At 45.6% G+C, this 17707-nt stretch overlaps 1 protein-coding gene across 3 annotated transcripts in view; it reads right to left on the minus strand.

Annotated features, from left to right (window-relative positions):
* Window positions 1-1898: 1898 nt before the first annotated feature.
* The window catches only part of LOC121540318 (semaphorin-6B-like), a 117942-nt gene continuing 102133 nt past the window's right edge, over window positions 1899-17707 (minus strand). For all 3 annotated transcript variants that reach the window (XM_041849099.2, XM_041849098.2, XM_041849097.2), the window contains exon 17: window positions 1899-5503. In XM_041849099.2, coding sequence (XP_041705033.1) covers window positions 4623-5503 — 881 coding nt within the window. In that variant the 3' untranslated portion in view covers window positions 1899-4622. The remainder of the gene's footprint in view (window positions 5504-17707) is intronic.

Below are 17707 nucleotides of genomic sequence, written 5' to 3' on the forward strand. Positions count from 1 at the left end.
ACACACACTTGCATGTACTGTACAAATTTACACGTCTCTACATCTGTACACACAGAGGCTGTGTCATGCAGCTACTGCACTTAAATTACATTTAAGCATGGAGATGATGTACACACAGGGACACGTGGTGTTTTTTCATGACAGTGTCCCTGGTCACAGACAGAGACAGACAGCCTCTGGTGAGAGCCACAGGACTGCAGGAGTCCATCACAGTAGCAGGAGACTCGAATCTGGAGGAAAAGTGGGAAAGTTATCTTTGTCATGATCGCCAGTCTGTATCGCTATCTCCTCTCCTCTTCTCCTCTTCTCCTCCTCTCAGACACGACTCAGGCATCAGAGTGGGAGCAAATACTGAGATGCTGTTCACAGTACAGAATCCTCATTATCCTCATCATCATCATCCTCCTCCTCATCTTCTTCTTCCTCCTCCTCCTCCTCCTCCTCATCCTCCTCCTCCTCCTCCTCCTCATCATCATCACCATCATCATCAAACTCACACACCAAAGAGCAAATCAAAATCCAATACAACAAATCCCCAAAAACACAAACCAATATTACCATAGAAACAAAAAAATCTAAAAAGAATGAAAACATGACAAGAATGATCAGTGCGGACTAAATAGAATGTTCTCTAGAACTTTACAAAAATGCAAACGTTTTTTGTGCTTATCCTTCGATGTGTTTCGCTGGATGAGTAAAATGTCTGCTGCCTGTGTTTATTCCTCAGCAGACTGGGTTACAGGTCTCCTTATTTGGTTTGGGTCTTTCTAGGGCGTCCCATCCCGACATGGCAGTTTCTGGCCGGGGGCCATTAGCTAAATCACTAGGTTACAGAGGAAAACAAGCCAACAACAGACAATGGCATGGCCTCAGGCACACACACACAGTCCATGATATTTATACACACAGATCGGGTCATGTGGGGTGGGTGGGGGGACTGTGTGTGAGGGGGAGAGGAGAGTGACACTGTGTGAGCTACATATCAAACAGACCCAAACAAAAATCTCCCAGCAGAAAGTAATGGCTGCCAAAGAAAACAATTTACTGCATCAGAGGATTGCTAATGTATGAAAAAACGGTTAAAACATTTGAAGTCTGATTTTCAGAGAGCAAAGATTTTTGAGCGCTTCACAGTAAATTACCCAGATTTCTCATTCTGGTGTTGACACATTTAAAACTGCCTCTGTTTGATTGTAGCAGCTAAACAGCAGAGGGACACAGCATGGTTCTACATCATGGGGTAGAGAAGAAGAGGCTGATTGTGTGTGTGAAACACGTGTGTATATGTGTGTGTCTGTCTGTGTGCAAGCCTGAAGCGTTGTATAAAGGGGATCACTAGTCATGGGGGACTAAGATAATTATATTATCATGTGTGGCTCTTCCAAAGAGCACATCTCTGGGTCTGAGTCACAAGTCTGGCCTCCCTCCTCCCTGGCCTGGGGATGTCAGTGGATCGTAATTCAATTACATCCTGAATTTGGTTAGGGTGCAGTGTGTGTATGAGTGCATGTGTAACTGTGTGTGTGTGTGTGTGTGTGTGTGCTAGTGAGAATGTGAGTGTGTGTGTGTGTGTGTATGCAGGGGTGGTTTCTGTCGAGGAGAGTGGGTGCTTGTCTCCCTCTCGATGTGTCTGTAGTAATCGTCTCAGAGGCTCATCACGCCATTAGGGGATGGGATGTACTTTGCCTAATCAAGCATGTTTAGTGAAACAGTGTAAGAGAGGGAGTTGGAGCATGGCTGGCTGGGCAGGCAGAGCAGGCCTCAATCACACACTGCACTTAGGAGATGCCACTGGCTGGGTGACAGAGAGGAGAGGGGGCACCAGGGGGTCAAAACTGCTTCAAGGCCCCATATTCTCAACCAAGACTCCTCTCAGGGCTACAATGGAGATCGGCGGGGGGGGTTGTTTACTATAGTATGGAATATGTAAAGAATGTCTGCACTGTGCTAATGAAATATCCCCCCCCCCCATCTCCCCAGCCCACTACATTACTCATTCATGGCAACACTCATTACTACTGTAATACAAATACACAAACAAACACCCACGCACTCAAGCACACACGCACCGACACACAGACACACACGCACGCACACACACGCGCACGCACACACTCAAACACACATGCACACACACACACACACACACTCGTTCAGATGTTGAGTTGTTTCCATGGACCCAGCCATGTGTTGGCACTTCTACCCAGCTAGATAATGTGCTTACACTCCATTCATCTCTTTTAGTATTCTACCTCAATGGGTTAGCCCTTCACATTAAGACAAACAAACCCACCGCCCAGCCTGGCTCCTCTCCTCAGCCCACCACACAGCTGGCTCTATACAGGCCAGGTTTCCTCTCCATCTGCTCCCCCTGTTTTAGAGCAGCCCTGCAGGTCAGCATAGCTCGGTATTTAAGCCCTGCACATATCTACATGTGTGCACTGGTGCTGTTGTGTTCCTCTGTCCCCACTCTCTGCCAGTCATACAAAGCTCAGCCCAGCCTCTGCTCCTCCTATGCCCCTCTAGCCTCAGTACATCTCTCTCCAGCTCTACTCCTCTGCTCCTCCCAGCCCACAGACCCACTAATAAAGTCAGTCTATGCGCTCCCATGCGTGTTGCCGCCTGGCGCCCAGTGCGAGGATGCAGTTAACACCGATTTATAAATGTTTGGGGATTGCGGCAGAAATCACTCAGATAATGGCTGCTGGACCAGATATCTAGTGGGATAACCAGAGACTAACACGACTTCCACTGCAGTCTCCATCCTGACCCTGAAAGAGAGAATTATCCACACACACAAGTCATGACCCAGATTAACAAACACCAGCCACCGGATCGACAGGCAAGGGAGAGAGAAGAGGGGCGGACAAAAGGAGAACATCAAACAGAGAGAGAGAGAGCGGAGAGAGACAATCCACGCCCAAACAGTCCCACTTTACATTGTTTAGCCAGTGTCCCTTGTGTGGAGACGCTGAAAGGCAGGGATATAGTGATAGCAGTCTGAATGATGCCAGTCTGCCAGCCCCAGCCCTATGGACCCATCCGTGGGCCCACCACCCTACCTGGTCCCAGCCCCAGCCCTATGGACCCATCCGTGGGCCCACCACCCTACCTGGTCCCAGCCCCAGCCCTATGGACCCATCCGTGGGCCCACCACCCTACCTGGTCCCAGCCCCAGCCCTATGGACCCATCCGTGGGCCCACCACCCTACCTGGTCCCAGCCCTATGGACCCATCCTTGGCCCACCACCCTACCCCAGTCCCAAACGGTGCCAGTGTCTGTGAGGGGGCCGGAGGGACGGGAAGGGGGGCGCTGCTTTCCTCATTGATATTCCACTGGGCTAGGTCGCTGGGTTTGTCCCGCCTGCACTGACTCTTAACGGCTATTTGTTGTAGCCGTCTCCTCCTGCTCCAGGGCACAAAGAGGCTCAGTGTCAGGGAGAGGAGCCTGAATGGAGCTCCCCAGTGGCAGGGTAGAGGACCTGCTAGCTCCCACAGCCATGCTCACATTCCCCTACATGGGCTGTGTGCTCTCCTCTCTGCTAGGTTGGGCAGCCCAGGCATCAGGTCAGGTCACACAGACCCAGGGAGAGGGAGACAGATAAGGAGGGAGGGAGGGGGAGTTCTGCCCTCTTTCCTTGGTCCCTCCACTTCTCCAAGGAAACACAGCATTTTTTTTTAAATGGAAAGGTACCATCTTCTTATCTCCTCCCTCCTGGTTTTTGCCCCCTCCACCTTGACATGTTCAAGTCCAGTGGTCGTTGCTAGTTCTGGGCTCAAGACTCGGGTGGGGATGTAATCATTGCATGGTCTGATTTATAAACACTTAATAGAGCTTTAGAAACACTAAAAATGTGTTTTTTCCATGATTGTTAACACAATGGGAAGAATCGTTGACATCATTACCAAGCTTATTCCTATAAGAAGATCCAGTGTGTTGTATACTGACATTAAGACAGGAAGCCTCTCCTTTAATGCATGATTCAGTGTTCTCTGGCATTGCTAATACCTGCCAAACACAAGCTGAGTGATAGAGCTGAGTGATAGAGTTGGCCTGAAAACCAAGGACAAGCACATGGTTGTCTGCTGGATGCTGGCACAAAAGCAAAGCAGAAATAAAAATGTCACACACAAAGAATGACTTGCAGAGCACAAGATAGTAGAAGGAGACCTTTTACAACTGGAGCTGAATGCTAAATTATCAGTGAAGTGGTTCTCAGTTTTTTAAATTCCTTTTTCACAAAATGTCCCTTCCCTTGCACCCCTTACCAGTCCTTGAGGTTGGTCTCATTGTGTCCAGTCCCAGCTCCACGGGTTAAACCACTTACGGAGCAGTGGGGTGCACCTCTCAGGGCGAGAGCAGAGCTGTAGCCATGTGTAGAATAACCTCCTCTCTTTAACTCTCTCTCTTTCTTTCTCTCTCTAAACTGCTGGCTTCTGGTGTCCCAGTCTCTTCAGTCAGTCAGTCAGTTAGTCAGGCTCCGCGCCAGGGGTTGTCAGAACATTGAATGACAGTGAGAGAGGACAGACAGGGCTGGATTTGGGATGGGAGAGTCTGAGGGGTATTCCAGTTGCTGAGGGGAAATGGGTTTCAGAGAGGGGGGTTCATGGCACTCTTCTCCTCACTGGCCACTAGGGGTACGCTCGCCCACGCTCTTTCCCATCAGGTGACTGAAGTCGGACAGGCCGTGGTGGTTGGCCCGGATCAGGCCCGGGTGCTGGGAGGGGTAGGGCGCTCCGTTGTTGCTGTTATAGTTGAGCCCCTCATGGGTCCAGCGGGGGGGCTCCCCAAAGTCCATCTGGGTGCTGGGGGCTGAGACCACTCTCCTGCGGTCTGGGGAGTCCTGCGGCGTGGCTGGGTAGTTGTACTCGCCTGCAGAGTTCCTCAGGGTGGTCCTGGGTTGTCCCCCGTGGGGCTCCCGGTGGCTGGCCAGGACCAGGTAACGTGTTCGCTCCATGTTGGGGGGCCCCACGTTCCCTGGGTCCTCGTGCCTGCCCCCTCTCTCCTGCAGGAACTTGGAGCTCAGGTAGATGACTGAGTTGGCTGGGCAGGGCATGCCCACTGAGGTGAGGAAGGTCTGGCTCTGGTCCCAGTCTCCGTCTGGGAGCCTCATGCTGGGTGGAGGCCGTTTCTGCTGCAGGGGGGTCTGTTCTGGAGTAGGTAGGCCTGGGTCCATCTCTCCTTTAGGCCAGCCATTGGGCATTACGAACGGGTTGTCTGCCTGGGAATGTGACCGGGGCCTCTCGCTGCCACTGGTACGGGTCACACTCATCACCGAGCCGCTCCGCCCCTGACCCAGCATGTTCTGCTCCTTGTCCCCTTTACGACTCCTATTGGCTCCTGCCCCTCGCGTGCGGTGGCGGTGGCGATGACTCATGATCCAGCAGACAGCCAGGCCCGACAGCACCGCCCCCGTGGCGAAGGCTGAGACTGCAGACACGACCAGCAGGTTCACGGATACCAGACCGTCTGGTTCGTCAATGAAAGACTCCTGAAGAAGACCTACAGACACACAGAGAAAGACAGACAGACAAACAGAGACACAGAAAAGGATGTCAGTAAGTCAGTGGATACAGTGGATATGTGAAAGACTGTTCAGATACTCTTGGAGGACAATGGATGTTGAAGAGAAAAATACATACATACATTATAAAACAATACATTTCTGTTTTTAGCCTTCATTAGTGTTCTAAAGTCAGTAGACAAAGCATCTCAGCCCTGGCCTTAGTAAACATGTGGGAGTTTACAGCTTGACAAAGTGGCCTATTTCTCTGTGCCTCAGTGGGTGGGGAGGAATGCTCTCCTGTGAAGGTATGCTATTGGTGTAACGGCTAATTGTGTTCATTACCTAAAGTGGATGGTTATTTTAATGGCTGTAATAACTGTCTTCCTGATTGAGAATATCTCCCAACCCCGAAGCGTTGCGGAACATTAACTTTGCAGCGGAATAATGTCTGTACACTCTGGACTTAATAGTGAATAATTGCTTTAAGTTCCTTACTGTATTTACACATGAACTTCACAAAGTTATTTTATTCTAATGGTATGAGAAATTATTCACAATGTTTACAATAACTGACAGCACATCTGAAATGAGGCATAAGACAATATGTTTATTTTCCCCCAAAGAACATGATAGAAGCTCCTCTGGAGAATGGAATATATGAATTATTAAAGCAGTGAAAAACAGGAGAGCACAAAGCTGCTGCCATGGATCAATTAAGAAAATGTCAGGAGAAAACTTGTTCTTCGCAGTACCAGGGACAATACCAATAGAAAACAAAGAGCTTCCTCCCAGCCAGAGGAAGAATGGGGAAAAAATAGAGAAAGAGTGAAAGATGGAGAGCGAGAGAGAGAGAGAGAGAGAGAGAGAGAGAGAGAGAGAGAGAGAGAGAGAGAGAGAGAGAGAGAGAGAGAGAGAGAGAGAGAGAGAGAGAGAGAGAGAGAGAGAGAGAGAGAGAGAGAGAGAGGGAAAGAGGCCTACAGCAGACTACTGAGGCCCCAGACAAACATAGTAAATGTTTCTTAAATTACTCCAAAAGCAAAGGGATGGTGATGCGTGTGTCTGGGAGAGGAGAGAGGACCAGAGAAATAAAAGCGGGCCCCACAGGAAATAGATGGATGTCATTAATGGATGTTGGTAGCCACTTATTCACCCCGCAAAGAAAAGAGAGAAAGAACATTCCAAAATGCAAGGAGCAGCGGTCTGCTTTAAACTAACATACTGTTATTTTAATGGAGACAAATGGCAAGAATTAGGAGCAGGTAGAATAAACTAGCTAGTAGTTAATGAGTGGGTTTTGGGGCTTGGCAAGACAGAGTATTATTCATGCATTGACACGAGGCCGGGGAATTAAACACCACAGTAATAGAAGGGGAACCTCGACAGGCCACAGTGAAAAGGATTTAGTGCTAATCAAGTTGCCATCTTGGTCAATCAATGTCCTTTTCTACTCTAATTTGTGTTTTATCACTTATCCAATAGAGCCTGGTGTTACATGGAGGATGGCTGGGTAGCATAGTTACAGTGAGTGAATGATGTGCTGTGTGTCTCTGGCATCTTCAACTATAGATTGGACATAGATTGGACACACAGGGGAGTGTGCTTGGGCCTCTACTGTTTTTTCTGTATATAAACGATATGAAAGATGCTTGTTCTTGCTGTCTTTATGCAGATGACTATACACTTCTGGTGTCTCACAAAAGTAAAACTATGTTGGAGAGCATACTTAGCACAGAGCTTACTAACATTAGGTCAGTTAGGATCACCACTTTATTTTAAGAATGTGAAATGTCACAATAATAGTAGAGAGAATGATTTATTTCAGCTTTTATTTATTTCATCACATTCCCAGTGGGTCAGAAGTTTACATACACTCAATTAGTATTTGGTAGCATTGGCTTTAAATTGTTTAACTTGGGTCAAACGTTTTGGATAGCCTTCCACAAGCTTCCCACAATAAGTTGGGTGAATTTTGGCCCCTTCCTCCTGACAGAGCTGGTGTAACTGAGTCAGGTTTGTAGGCCTCCTTGCTCGCACACGCTTTTTCAGTTCTGCCCACAGATTTTCTATAGGATTGAGGTCAGGGCTTTGTGATGGCCACTCCAATACCTTGACTTTGTTGACCTTAAGCCATTTGCCACTACTTTGGAAGTATGCTTGGGGTCATTGTCCATTTGGAAGACCATTTGTGACCAAGCTTTAACTTCCTGACTGATGTCTTGAGATGTTGCTTCAATATATCCACATAATTTTCCTTCCTCATGATACCATCTATTTTGTGAAATGCACCAGTCCCTCCTGCAGAAAAGCACCCTCACAGCATGATGCTGCCACCCTCGTGCTTCACAGTTGGGATGGTGTTCTTCGGCTTGAAAGCTACCCCGTTTTTCCTCCAAACATAACAATGGTCATTACGGCCAAACAGTTCTATTTTTGTTTCATCAGACCAGAGGACATTTCTCCAAAAAGTACAATCTTTGTCCCCATGTGCAGTTGCAAACCGTAGTCTGGCCTTTTTATGGCGGTTTTAGAGCAGTGCCTTCTTCCTTGCTTAGCGGCCTTTCAGGTTATGTCGATATAGGACTCGTTTTACTGTGGATATAGATACTTTTGTACCTGCTTCCTCCAGCATCTTCACAAGGTGCTTTGCTGTTGTTCTGGGATTGATTTGCACTTTCGCACCAAAGTACGTTCATCTCTAGGAGACAGAACGCGTCTCCTTCCTGAGCGGTATGATGGTTGCGTGGTCCCATGGTGTTTATACTTGCGTACTATTGTTTGTACAGATGAACGTGGTACCTTCAGGCGTTTGGAAATTGCTCCCAAGGATGAACCAGACTTGTGGAGGTCTACAATTTCTTTCTGAGTTCTTGGCTGATTTCTTTTGATTTTCCCATGATGTCAAGCAAAGAGGCACTGAGTTTGATGGTAGGCCTTGAAATACATCTACAGGTACACCTCCAATTGACTCAAATTATGTCAATTAGCCTATCAGAAGCTTCTAAAGCCATTACATCATTTTCTGGAATTGTCAAGCTGTTTAAAGGCACAGTCAACTTAGTGTATGTAAACTTCTGACCCACTGGAATTGGGATACAGTGAATTATAAGTGAAATTATCTGTCTGTAAATAATTGTTGGAAAAATTACTTGTGTCATGCACAAAGTAGATGTCCTAACCGACTTGCCAAAACTATAGTTGGTTAACAACAAATTTGTGGAGTGGTTGAAAAACAAGTTTTATTGACTCCAACCTAAGTGTATGTAAACTTCCGACTTCAACTGTATGCACGCACCACTTTTCCATTATTTATTTTTTTTGCATTTTTTGAAACAAGTTATTTTTTTCATTTGACTTCACCAATTTGGACTATTTTGTGTATGTCCATTACATGAAATCCAAATAAAAAACTATTTAAATTACAGGTTATAATGCAACAAAATAGGAAAAATAATTTTGCAAGGCACTGTAAATTGTGTAGGTCCTCTGAAATCAGAGTGGAGTTAGGGGGTGAGGTGGTAACTACTAAAACCTCTGTTAGCTACCTGGGATGCATCCTTGATGGAAGCTTGGGAGGTGTGAGCATGGCCACTAAAGTGCCAGGGAAGGTTAATGCCAGGACTAAGTTTTTGGCTAGAACGTCCAAGCTGCTTGATAAGGACTCCATGAGAGTGTTAGCCACTGCCCTAATTCAATGCCAAATTCTTGACTACGCTAGTACTTCCTGGTTTGGGGGCTTATCTAAGCTTATGAAGGGGAAGCTCCAGATAGCCCAGAATAAGCTGATCAGGGTAATATTGAAGGTGAATCCACGTAATCACATAGGCAGGAGCTGCTTTCAGGAACTCAACTGGCTGCCTGTTGAGGCTAGGGTGTCCCAGATTAGACTGGGTTTGCTTTACAGGAGTATTTATGGTTCTGCGCCCAGATATCTAACTGATTACTTTCCCCATATTATGCACACAATCACAGCACCAGATCAGGTGTTGCTAATATGTGCTTATACAGGTTCAGGAGTAATGCTGGGAAAGGTACTTTCTTGTATACTGGAGCCTCAGAGTGGAATCAGTTGCCTCTGCCCATAGAAAAAGACGTCCTCTCTAGGCAGCTTTAAAAAGAAAGTAAAAAACTGTTTGATGTCTTCTGTGCCCATATGAATGTACCCTACGATGTAACTGCAATGATGAGATAGATGTTCTTCTTCTTTGTTTTTATGTTTTATTATCTCGTTGTCATACTGTGTTCAACCGTGTTGGATCTTGCCTAGCCATCTTGTTTCAAGAGGACCACAATGGAAATACGTCCCAGACTTTATTGTGTGATATCCTCGATGATTTTACTCATGTGCATGTAAGTTTTATGTGTGCTTGTTTTTTAAAATGGTCTAATTAATAAACTAAACTAAAAAACTAAAATCCACAATATAGATTGTATTATTGTAGTATTGTAAATTGTATATTGTACATTTGTAATAATAGAGTAATAATGTAACAATGTCTTGTATGATGTATTGTTTTATTTATGATGTAGGCTATTGTTTTGTTGTGATGTAATTGTTTTATTCCTGTTTGGACCCCAGGAAGAGTAGCTGCTGCCTTGGCAACAGCTACTGGGGATCCTAATAAATTCTAAATACTAAATAGTAATTGTGCATGTATGGGTTTTTGGTTTCATATTAGCGTGACTGATTTCCCCTCCTTTTTCTTCCCTCTTTCCTTCCCTCTATCTGCCACATAGGGAGCTCATCGTTCTGCTGGTTAAACACAGTCCCTCCCATTGTGCTTGTGTATTCGGCTAAACACCCATATTCTGTGATATTTATATTGAATCTGGCATTTGCTCATTGGCTGTCTCTCTCTCTCTCTCTCTCTCTCTCTCTCTCTCTCTCTCTCTCTCTCTCTCTCTCTCTCTCTCTCTCTCTCTCTCTCTCTCTCTCTCTCTCTCTCTCTCTCTCTCTCTCTCTCTCTCTCTCTCTCTCTCTCTCTCTCTCTCTCTCTCTCTCTCTCTCTCTCTCTCTCTCTCTCTCTCTCTCCTTAGGCAGAGATAAACACATTGTTGGCATCGCCACTCGGCCAGCCTAAACATATCCCTGATTCATGCACTATTTATTTTCCCTTTTCGGGCCAATATTCAACTTGGATTCACTGGCAGTATCTTTTACATAACTCTGGAAAGTGCTGTTCATTGGCAGACAGGCAATAAATAATAAATGTCATTCTCAGGCTATGGCACTGCTGTTATCATATTATTTACTGTTGCCTCTGGTTTAGGAATAAAACAATAAGGTAATGAATTGGTTCTTGGGTTTGGTAATTCCTAAAAACCACAAGCCTCTAAACAACGTTGTACCATCATTTCGTCCACATCTGGAAATGTTCATACTTGGTGGTCATGAAATGTTGTCAGCCAAAAGACTGCCGGTTTCACGATAATTGACCGTTTATTAACATAAAGATGTTTAGCATCTCCAGCCCTCCACACATACAAGCCGCTGATTCGCGCCTTTGGAAGAAAAAAAGTCGAATAAATCAATTTAATATACACCAATCCATTATTTATTTTAGGCAGGTCTAAAGAAACATTGTGATATGAAGAAAATGTATGTCAGAAGAACAGAATATGAGTTGGCCTACTGTATGTTTTCTGGTTATCCGTCATGATATAGGCTGTAGGCTTGTTCATTTAGCAGACAAGATATGCTTATAAGTCCTGTGACATTATTTTATATTATATGATTTTTATAGTCAAAATAATTTAATTGAATTTAGCTGAATAAAATAGAAAGGATATTTTTCTAATTCTAGAGTGAGTGCGCATATGAAGTGGCTACTGTATGTTGAGCGCAAAAGTGATCATTTGGAACAGGTCCTATAGCTAGATTTAGAGTTATTTGGCAACTTTAGTTGTGAATGATACAAACCTTAGAATGTCTTAGAAATCCAAACATACACTGAGTGTACAAAATATTAGGAGCACCTGCTCTTTCCATGACATAGACTGACCAGGTGAATCCAGATGAATGCTATGGTCCCTTATTGATGTCACCTGTTAAATCCATTTCAATCAGTGTAGATGAAGGGGAGAAGACATGTTAAAGAAGGATTTTAAAAGCCTTGAGACAATTGAGACATGGATTGTGTATGTGTGCCATTCAGAGGGTGAATGGGCAAGATAAAATACTTAAGTGCCTTTGAAAGGAGTATGGTAGTAGGTGCCAGGCGCACCAGTTTGAGTGTGTCAAGAACTGCAATGCTGCTGGGTTTTTCACGCTCACAGTTTCCGGTGTGTATCAAGAATGGTCCACCCCCCAAAGGACATCCAGCCAACTTGACACAACTGTGGGAAGCATTGGAGTCAACATGGCCCAGCCTTTCTGTGAAATGCTTTCGACATCTTGTCTTTACTAAAATGTAAAATGAATTTCAATTTAGAATGGCCCATTATCCAATGGGCAGGAACAGGGGCAAGAGAAAGAAGACGTATGCACTGGAATAGTGAATGCTTTGCCGCCTGTTTGTTTTTCATGCCGGGTAGGCTACTCCGGTTTTATAGAGGAGCATGTGCTTAATATGAGCAGCTGAGAAATAAATATAGTAGCAGCTGGGATCCTACTCTTTTTAGTGGCAACCATCAAAACTTTGCTTTCACACGAATTGCACATAGAAATGTCTGGGATATACACTGCTCAAAAAAATATAGGAAACACTAAAATAACACATCCTAGATCTGAATGAATGAAATCATCTTATTAAAAACTTTTTTCTTTACATAGTTGAATGTGCTGACAACAAAATCACACAAAAATGATCAATGGAAATCAAATTTATCAACCCATGGAGGTCTGGATTTGGAGTCACCATAAAAATTAAAGTGGAAAACCACACTACAGGCTGATCCAACTTTGATGTAATGTCCTTAGAACAAGTCAAAATGAGGCTCAGTAGTGTGTGTGGCCTCCACGTGCCTGTATGACCTCCCTACAACGCCTGGGCATGCTCCTGATGAGGTGGCGGATGGTCTCCTGAGGGATCTCCTCCCAGACCTGGACTAAAGCATCCGCCAACTCCTGGACAGTCTGTGGTGCAACGTGGAGCGAGACATGATGTCCCAGATGTGCTCAATTGGATTCAGGTCTGGGGAACGGGCGGTCCATAGCATCAATGCCTTCCTCTTGCAGGAACTGCTGACACACTCCAGCCACATGAGGTCTAGCATTGTCTTGCATTAGGAGGAACCCAGGGCCAACCGCACCAGCATATGGTCTCACAAGGGGTCTGAGGATCTCATCTCTGTCCATCTCTGTCCATGCTCTGGACACTACGCTGACAGACACAGCAAACCTTCTTGCCACATCTCGCATTGATGTGCCATCCTGGATGAGCTGCACTACCTGAACCACTTGTGTGGGTTGTAGACTCCGTCTCATGCTACCACTAGAGTGAAAGCACCGCCAGCATTCAAAAGTGACCAAAACATCAGCCAGGAAGCATAGGAACTGAGAAGTGGTCTGTGGTCACCACCTGCAAAACCAGTCCTTTATTGGGGGTGTCTTGCTAATTGCCTATAATTTCCACCTGTTGTCTATTCCATTTGCACAACAGCATGTGAAATGTATTGTCAATCAGTGTTGCTTCCTAAGTGGACAGTTTGATTTCACAGAAGTGTGATTGACTTGGAGTTACATTGTGTTGTTTAAGTGTTCCCTTAATTTTTTTGAGCAGTGTATAATAACACTTATTTCACGCCACGCATCAACCACTGTTTTAGTAGCATGCAGCCTCTCGCTGTGCGACAGGTGATATTCCGCCCAATCTCTGTATGCCATGGGCTCTCCAACCCTGGTCCTGCAGCTACCCAGTGCTTAATTTGGGAGACCAAGTGAAATCTGTTCGGGAACATCGATAGTAAAAATAATTAATTAAACTGTTGACAGCCCCTCTCTCTGCGCGCTGGAGAAAGGAATGAAGGAGAGAGAGGAGATGGAAATGCACGGTGGTGAGATATTCACTATAGGCTAACTCTGTAAACCGCCTTGTACAAATAATGAACCAACAGCATCGCCTAGGCCTACACGTTCTTTCCCAGACTCATGGATAGAAAGTTTGGAGAGTAGCATAAGGTAACCAGTCCATCCAGTATGCATAATAATACCGTCCACACTCAAAGACAATTACTATAATGTGTTTAATTTTAGAGTATAGGCTAGACTAATTATGTACCAAAGACATCTTTAATCAGTTTTTCTGCCGTGTGTAATATGCAGTAGGTTATGTATTGTATAACGGCACAATCAGTATTCAAATTCCGTTTTTGTATATATATACAGTGGGGAGAACAAGTATTTGATACACTGCCGATTTTGCAGGTTTTCCTACTTACAAAGCATGTAGAGGTCTGTAATTTTTATCATAGGTACACTTCAACTGTGAGAGACGGAATCTAAAACAAAAATCCAGAAAATCCTATTGTATGATTTTTAAGTAATTAATTTGCATTTTATTGCGTGACATAAGTATTTGATCACCTACCAACCAGTAAGAATTCCGGCTCTCACAGACCTGTTAGTTTTTCTTTAAGAAGCCCTCCTGTTCTCCACTCATTACCTGTATTAACTGCAACTGTTTGAACTCATTACCTGTATAAAAGACACCTGTCCACACACTCAATCAAACAGACTCCAACCTCTCCACAATGGCCAAGACCAGAGAGCTGTGTAAGGACATCAGGGATAAAATGGTAGACCTGCACAAGGCTGGAATGGGATACAGGACAATAGGCAAGCAGCTTGGTGAGAAGGCAACAACTGTTGGCGCAATTATTAGAAAATGGAAGAAGTTCAAGATGACGGTCAATCACCCTCGGTCTGGGGCTCCATGCAAGATCTCACCTCGTGGGGCATCAATGATCATGAGGAAGGTGAGGGATCAGCCCAGAACTACACGGCAGGACCTGGTCAATGACCTGAAGAGAGCTGGGACCACAGTCTCAAAGAAAACCATTAGTAACACACTACGCCGTCATGGATTAAAATCCTGCAGCGCACGCAAGGTCCCCCTGCTCAAGCCAGCGCATGTCCAGGCCCGTCTGAAGTTTGCCAATGACCATCTGGATGATCCAGAGGAGGAATGGGAGAAGGTCATGTGGTCTGATGAGACAAAAATAGAGCTTTTTGGTCTAAACTCCACTCGCCGTGTTTGGAGGAAGAAGAAGGATGAGTACAACCCCAAGAACACCATCCCAACCATGAAGCATGGAGGTGGAAACATCATTCTTTGGGGATGCTTTTCTGCAAAGGGGACAGGACGACTGCACCGTATTGAGGGGAGGATGGATGGGGCCATGTATCGCGAGATCTTGGCCAACAACCTCCTTCCCTCAGTAAGAGCATTGAAGATGGGTCATGGCTGGGTCTTCCAGCATGACAACGACCCGAAACACACAGCCAGGGCAACTAAGGAGTGGCTCCGTAAGAAGCATCTCAAGGTCCTGGAGTGGTCTAGCCAGTCTCCAGACCTGAACCCAATAGAACATCTTTGGAGGGAGCTGAAAGCCCGTATTGCCCAGCGACAGCCCCGAAACCTGAAGGATCTGGAGAAGGTCTGTATGGAGGAGTGGGCCAAAATCCCTGTTGCAGTGTGTGCAAACCTGGTCAAGACCTACAGGAAATGTATGATCTCTGTAATTGCAAACAAAGGTTTCTGTACCAAATATTAAGTTCTGCTTTTCTGATGTATCAAATACTTATGTCATGTAATAAAATGCACATTAATTACTTAGAAATCATACAATGTGATTTTCTGGATTTTTGTTTTAGATTCCGTATCTCACAGTTGAAGTGTACCTATGATAAAAATGACAGACCTCTACATGCTTTGTAAGTAGGAAAACCTGCAAAATCGGCAGTGTATCAAATACTTGTTCTCCCCACTGTATATATAGCCCTATGCATATGTATAAGCTCTAATATGTGTATTTTTGTTGAGTTTAGGCTTTGAAACAACATCCATAACAACCATGTTTCCCACTCAGTTTCGACCTGTTGTTGAACTTCTTTAAATTGATCATCAGAGTGAGGTGAGTTTTAAAAGCACAATGTTTTGATGATAAGTGTTTGATGTGATTTTCGAAAGCATTTGCATTGATGTCAGAGTGGTTAGAGGGACAATAGAGCGCTGAGTACCAGGCCATTAGTGACCTGATGGTCGTTAGCTAGTTGGGTACTACCAGCGCATGTCCAGAGTGCATATGAGGAGATTACGTGGAATTTTACTGCGGTCATGACTCATGACTGCTGGTGTGTGTGTAATACGTTCACCACAACAGTCCTATTCATACTTTACTTATACTGAGGAGGAGTTCTCCATTCATTTCACCCTTTCACATTTCGCCCTGAAAATGCAGGGCCGGGGTTCACTATGGCGCTTCAGATTAAATTCTGTACAGTGCAATAATATGCTGTGGTCTTAGTGCAAGGGAGAGGTCCCAATGAGCGTCTCTGGCTCAGCTGGAGAATGTGGCAATGAGGGCTGCCCTTTCCTGGAAATGAGACTGAACCACCATTGAAATGCATCCTCCCTATCTGGAGCAGCACCGTTCTCCTCCCATTCAGACCCAATGTGTCTTTCGCTTTCTCCTCACAGAGAGACGATGCACATCGCAGTCTGAAAGGCCATTAGTGAGTGTCGCCTTTGGAGCCACTCTGCTTTGTGGCTGTGGCTGGGGGAGACAAAGCAGCTGGAGCAGGGAGGGATGAGGAGGGAAGAGAGGGGAGGGGGGCAGGTCTCTCTCTGTCCCACCAGGCTGACAGCAACCCTCTCCTCGCCGACTCACTTATTAAACATTAATGGAAGCCGCCCTGACTGTCAGCCTGACGAACGCTGAGCACGTCTTGGGCTTGCAGCTCCAATTACAGGAGAACAAGCGTGGAGGCAGGATAAGCCTAGTTAGAGTTGGAGGTAGGGAGAAATGGGCCAGGCGGAGGGAGATGGAGCTATGGAGGCCGACTAACTAACTGCCATGTATTTGTTTTTTGTTTTTTCTGGGTGTATTCACAAGCTACAGAGCTCACATTCTTTCATTTCTATGTTGTCGTTAATCTTCCCCATATCTCTTCATTCATCTGCAGTCCCTCCTCTATTCCCTCGCTTCCCTGATCTTCCGTTAATCTTCCCCTGTCTCTCTCTGCATCTCCAGAGTTATCCCTCTGATTCCTTCCCTTCATTCCTCCCTCCTGCCCTCTCTCCCTCTCCTCCCCCCATGAACCCTGGCTCGGAGTAGGCCAGCCTAATGAAAAGCCACAATAGTTAAGATTCTCTTCATTGAAACACTGGCAGCGTATGGATTTGCTCTGCCCATGCTCACAAATTGGCAAGTCTTTCAGCGGTGGCGTTATGGATTTTCAAACCCATCGCGGTGTCAGTTGCAGCGGGAATGTGGTGACTGGAAACATGCAGTTATTAACTGTGATGTTGGCTGCTGCAGTAGGGGGATAGAACAGGCTGAGGATATGGAACTACATTTCCAGTGAGTGGGTTGGCTCACACATGAAACACATCCAGCCTTCAAACTACAGTACAAAAGCAGCAACACTCCCGATGGACATGCATATGACATAAACACATCTGAGGTTGAAAGCGACTGACATTATCGGTGTTATAGAATGATCTGAGGGACTTTGATCTAGGAACCCACTGTTTCGCTGCATGTCAATGTACTTGTACGTACAATGTGCATGCACGTGTCAGTTCATGTGTGTACTGTATACACTCAGCGACCAGTTTATTAGGTACACCACCCCATTCACGAAAATGGTTCGCTCCTTTGGACAGTGGGTCCCGTGGCTTGCTATATAAAGCAGGCAGACAGGCATCGAGGCATTCAGTTACTGTTCGATTGAACGTTAAAATGGGTAAAACGGTTAGAATATCTCAGAAACGGCCGGCCTACTGGTCTTTTCACACAATACCGTGTCTAGGGCTTACCGAGAATGGTCCGACAACAAAAAAAATCCAGTCAGCGGCAGTCCTGGTCCGACAAATCCCGGTTCCTGTTGAGTCAGGATTTGGCGTAAGCAGCGTGAGTCCATGGCGCCATCCTGCCTGGTGTCAACGGTGCAGACTGGTGGTGGTGGTGTAATGGTGTGGGGAATGGTCTGGCACACGTTAGGTCTGTTGATACCAATTGAGCAACGTTTCCATGCCCCA

Source organism: Coregonus clupeaformis, chromosome 26, assembly GCF_020615455.1.
Source record: "Coregonus clupeaformis isolate EN_2021a chromosome 26, ASM2061545v1, whole genome shotgun sequence".
NCBI classification, from domain to species: domain Eukaryota; kingdom Metazoa; phylum Chordata; class Actinopteri; order Salmoniformes; family Salmonidae; genus Coregonus; species Coregonus clupeaformis.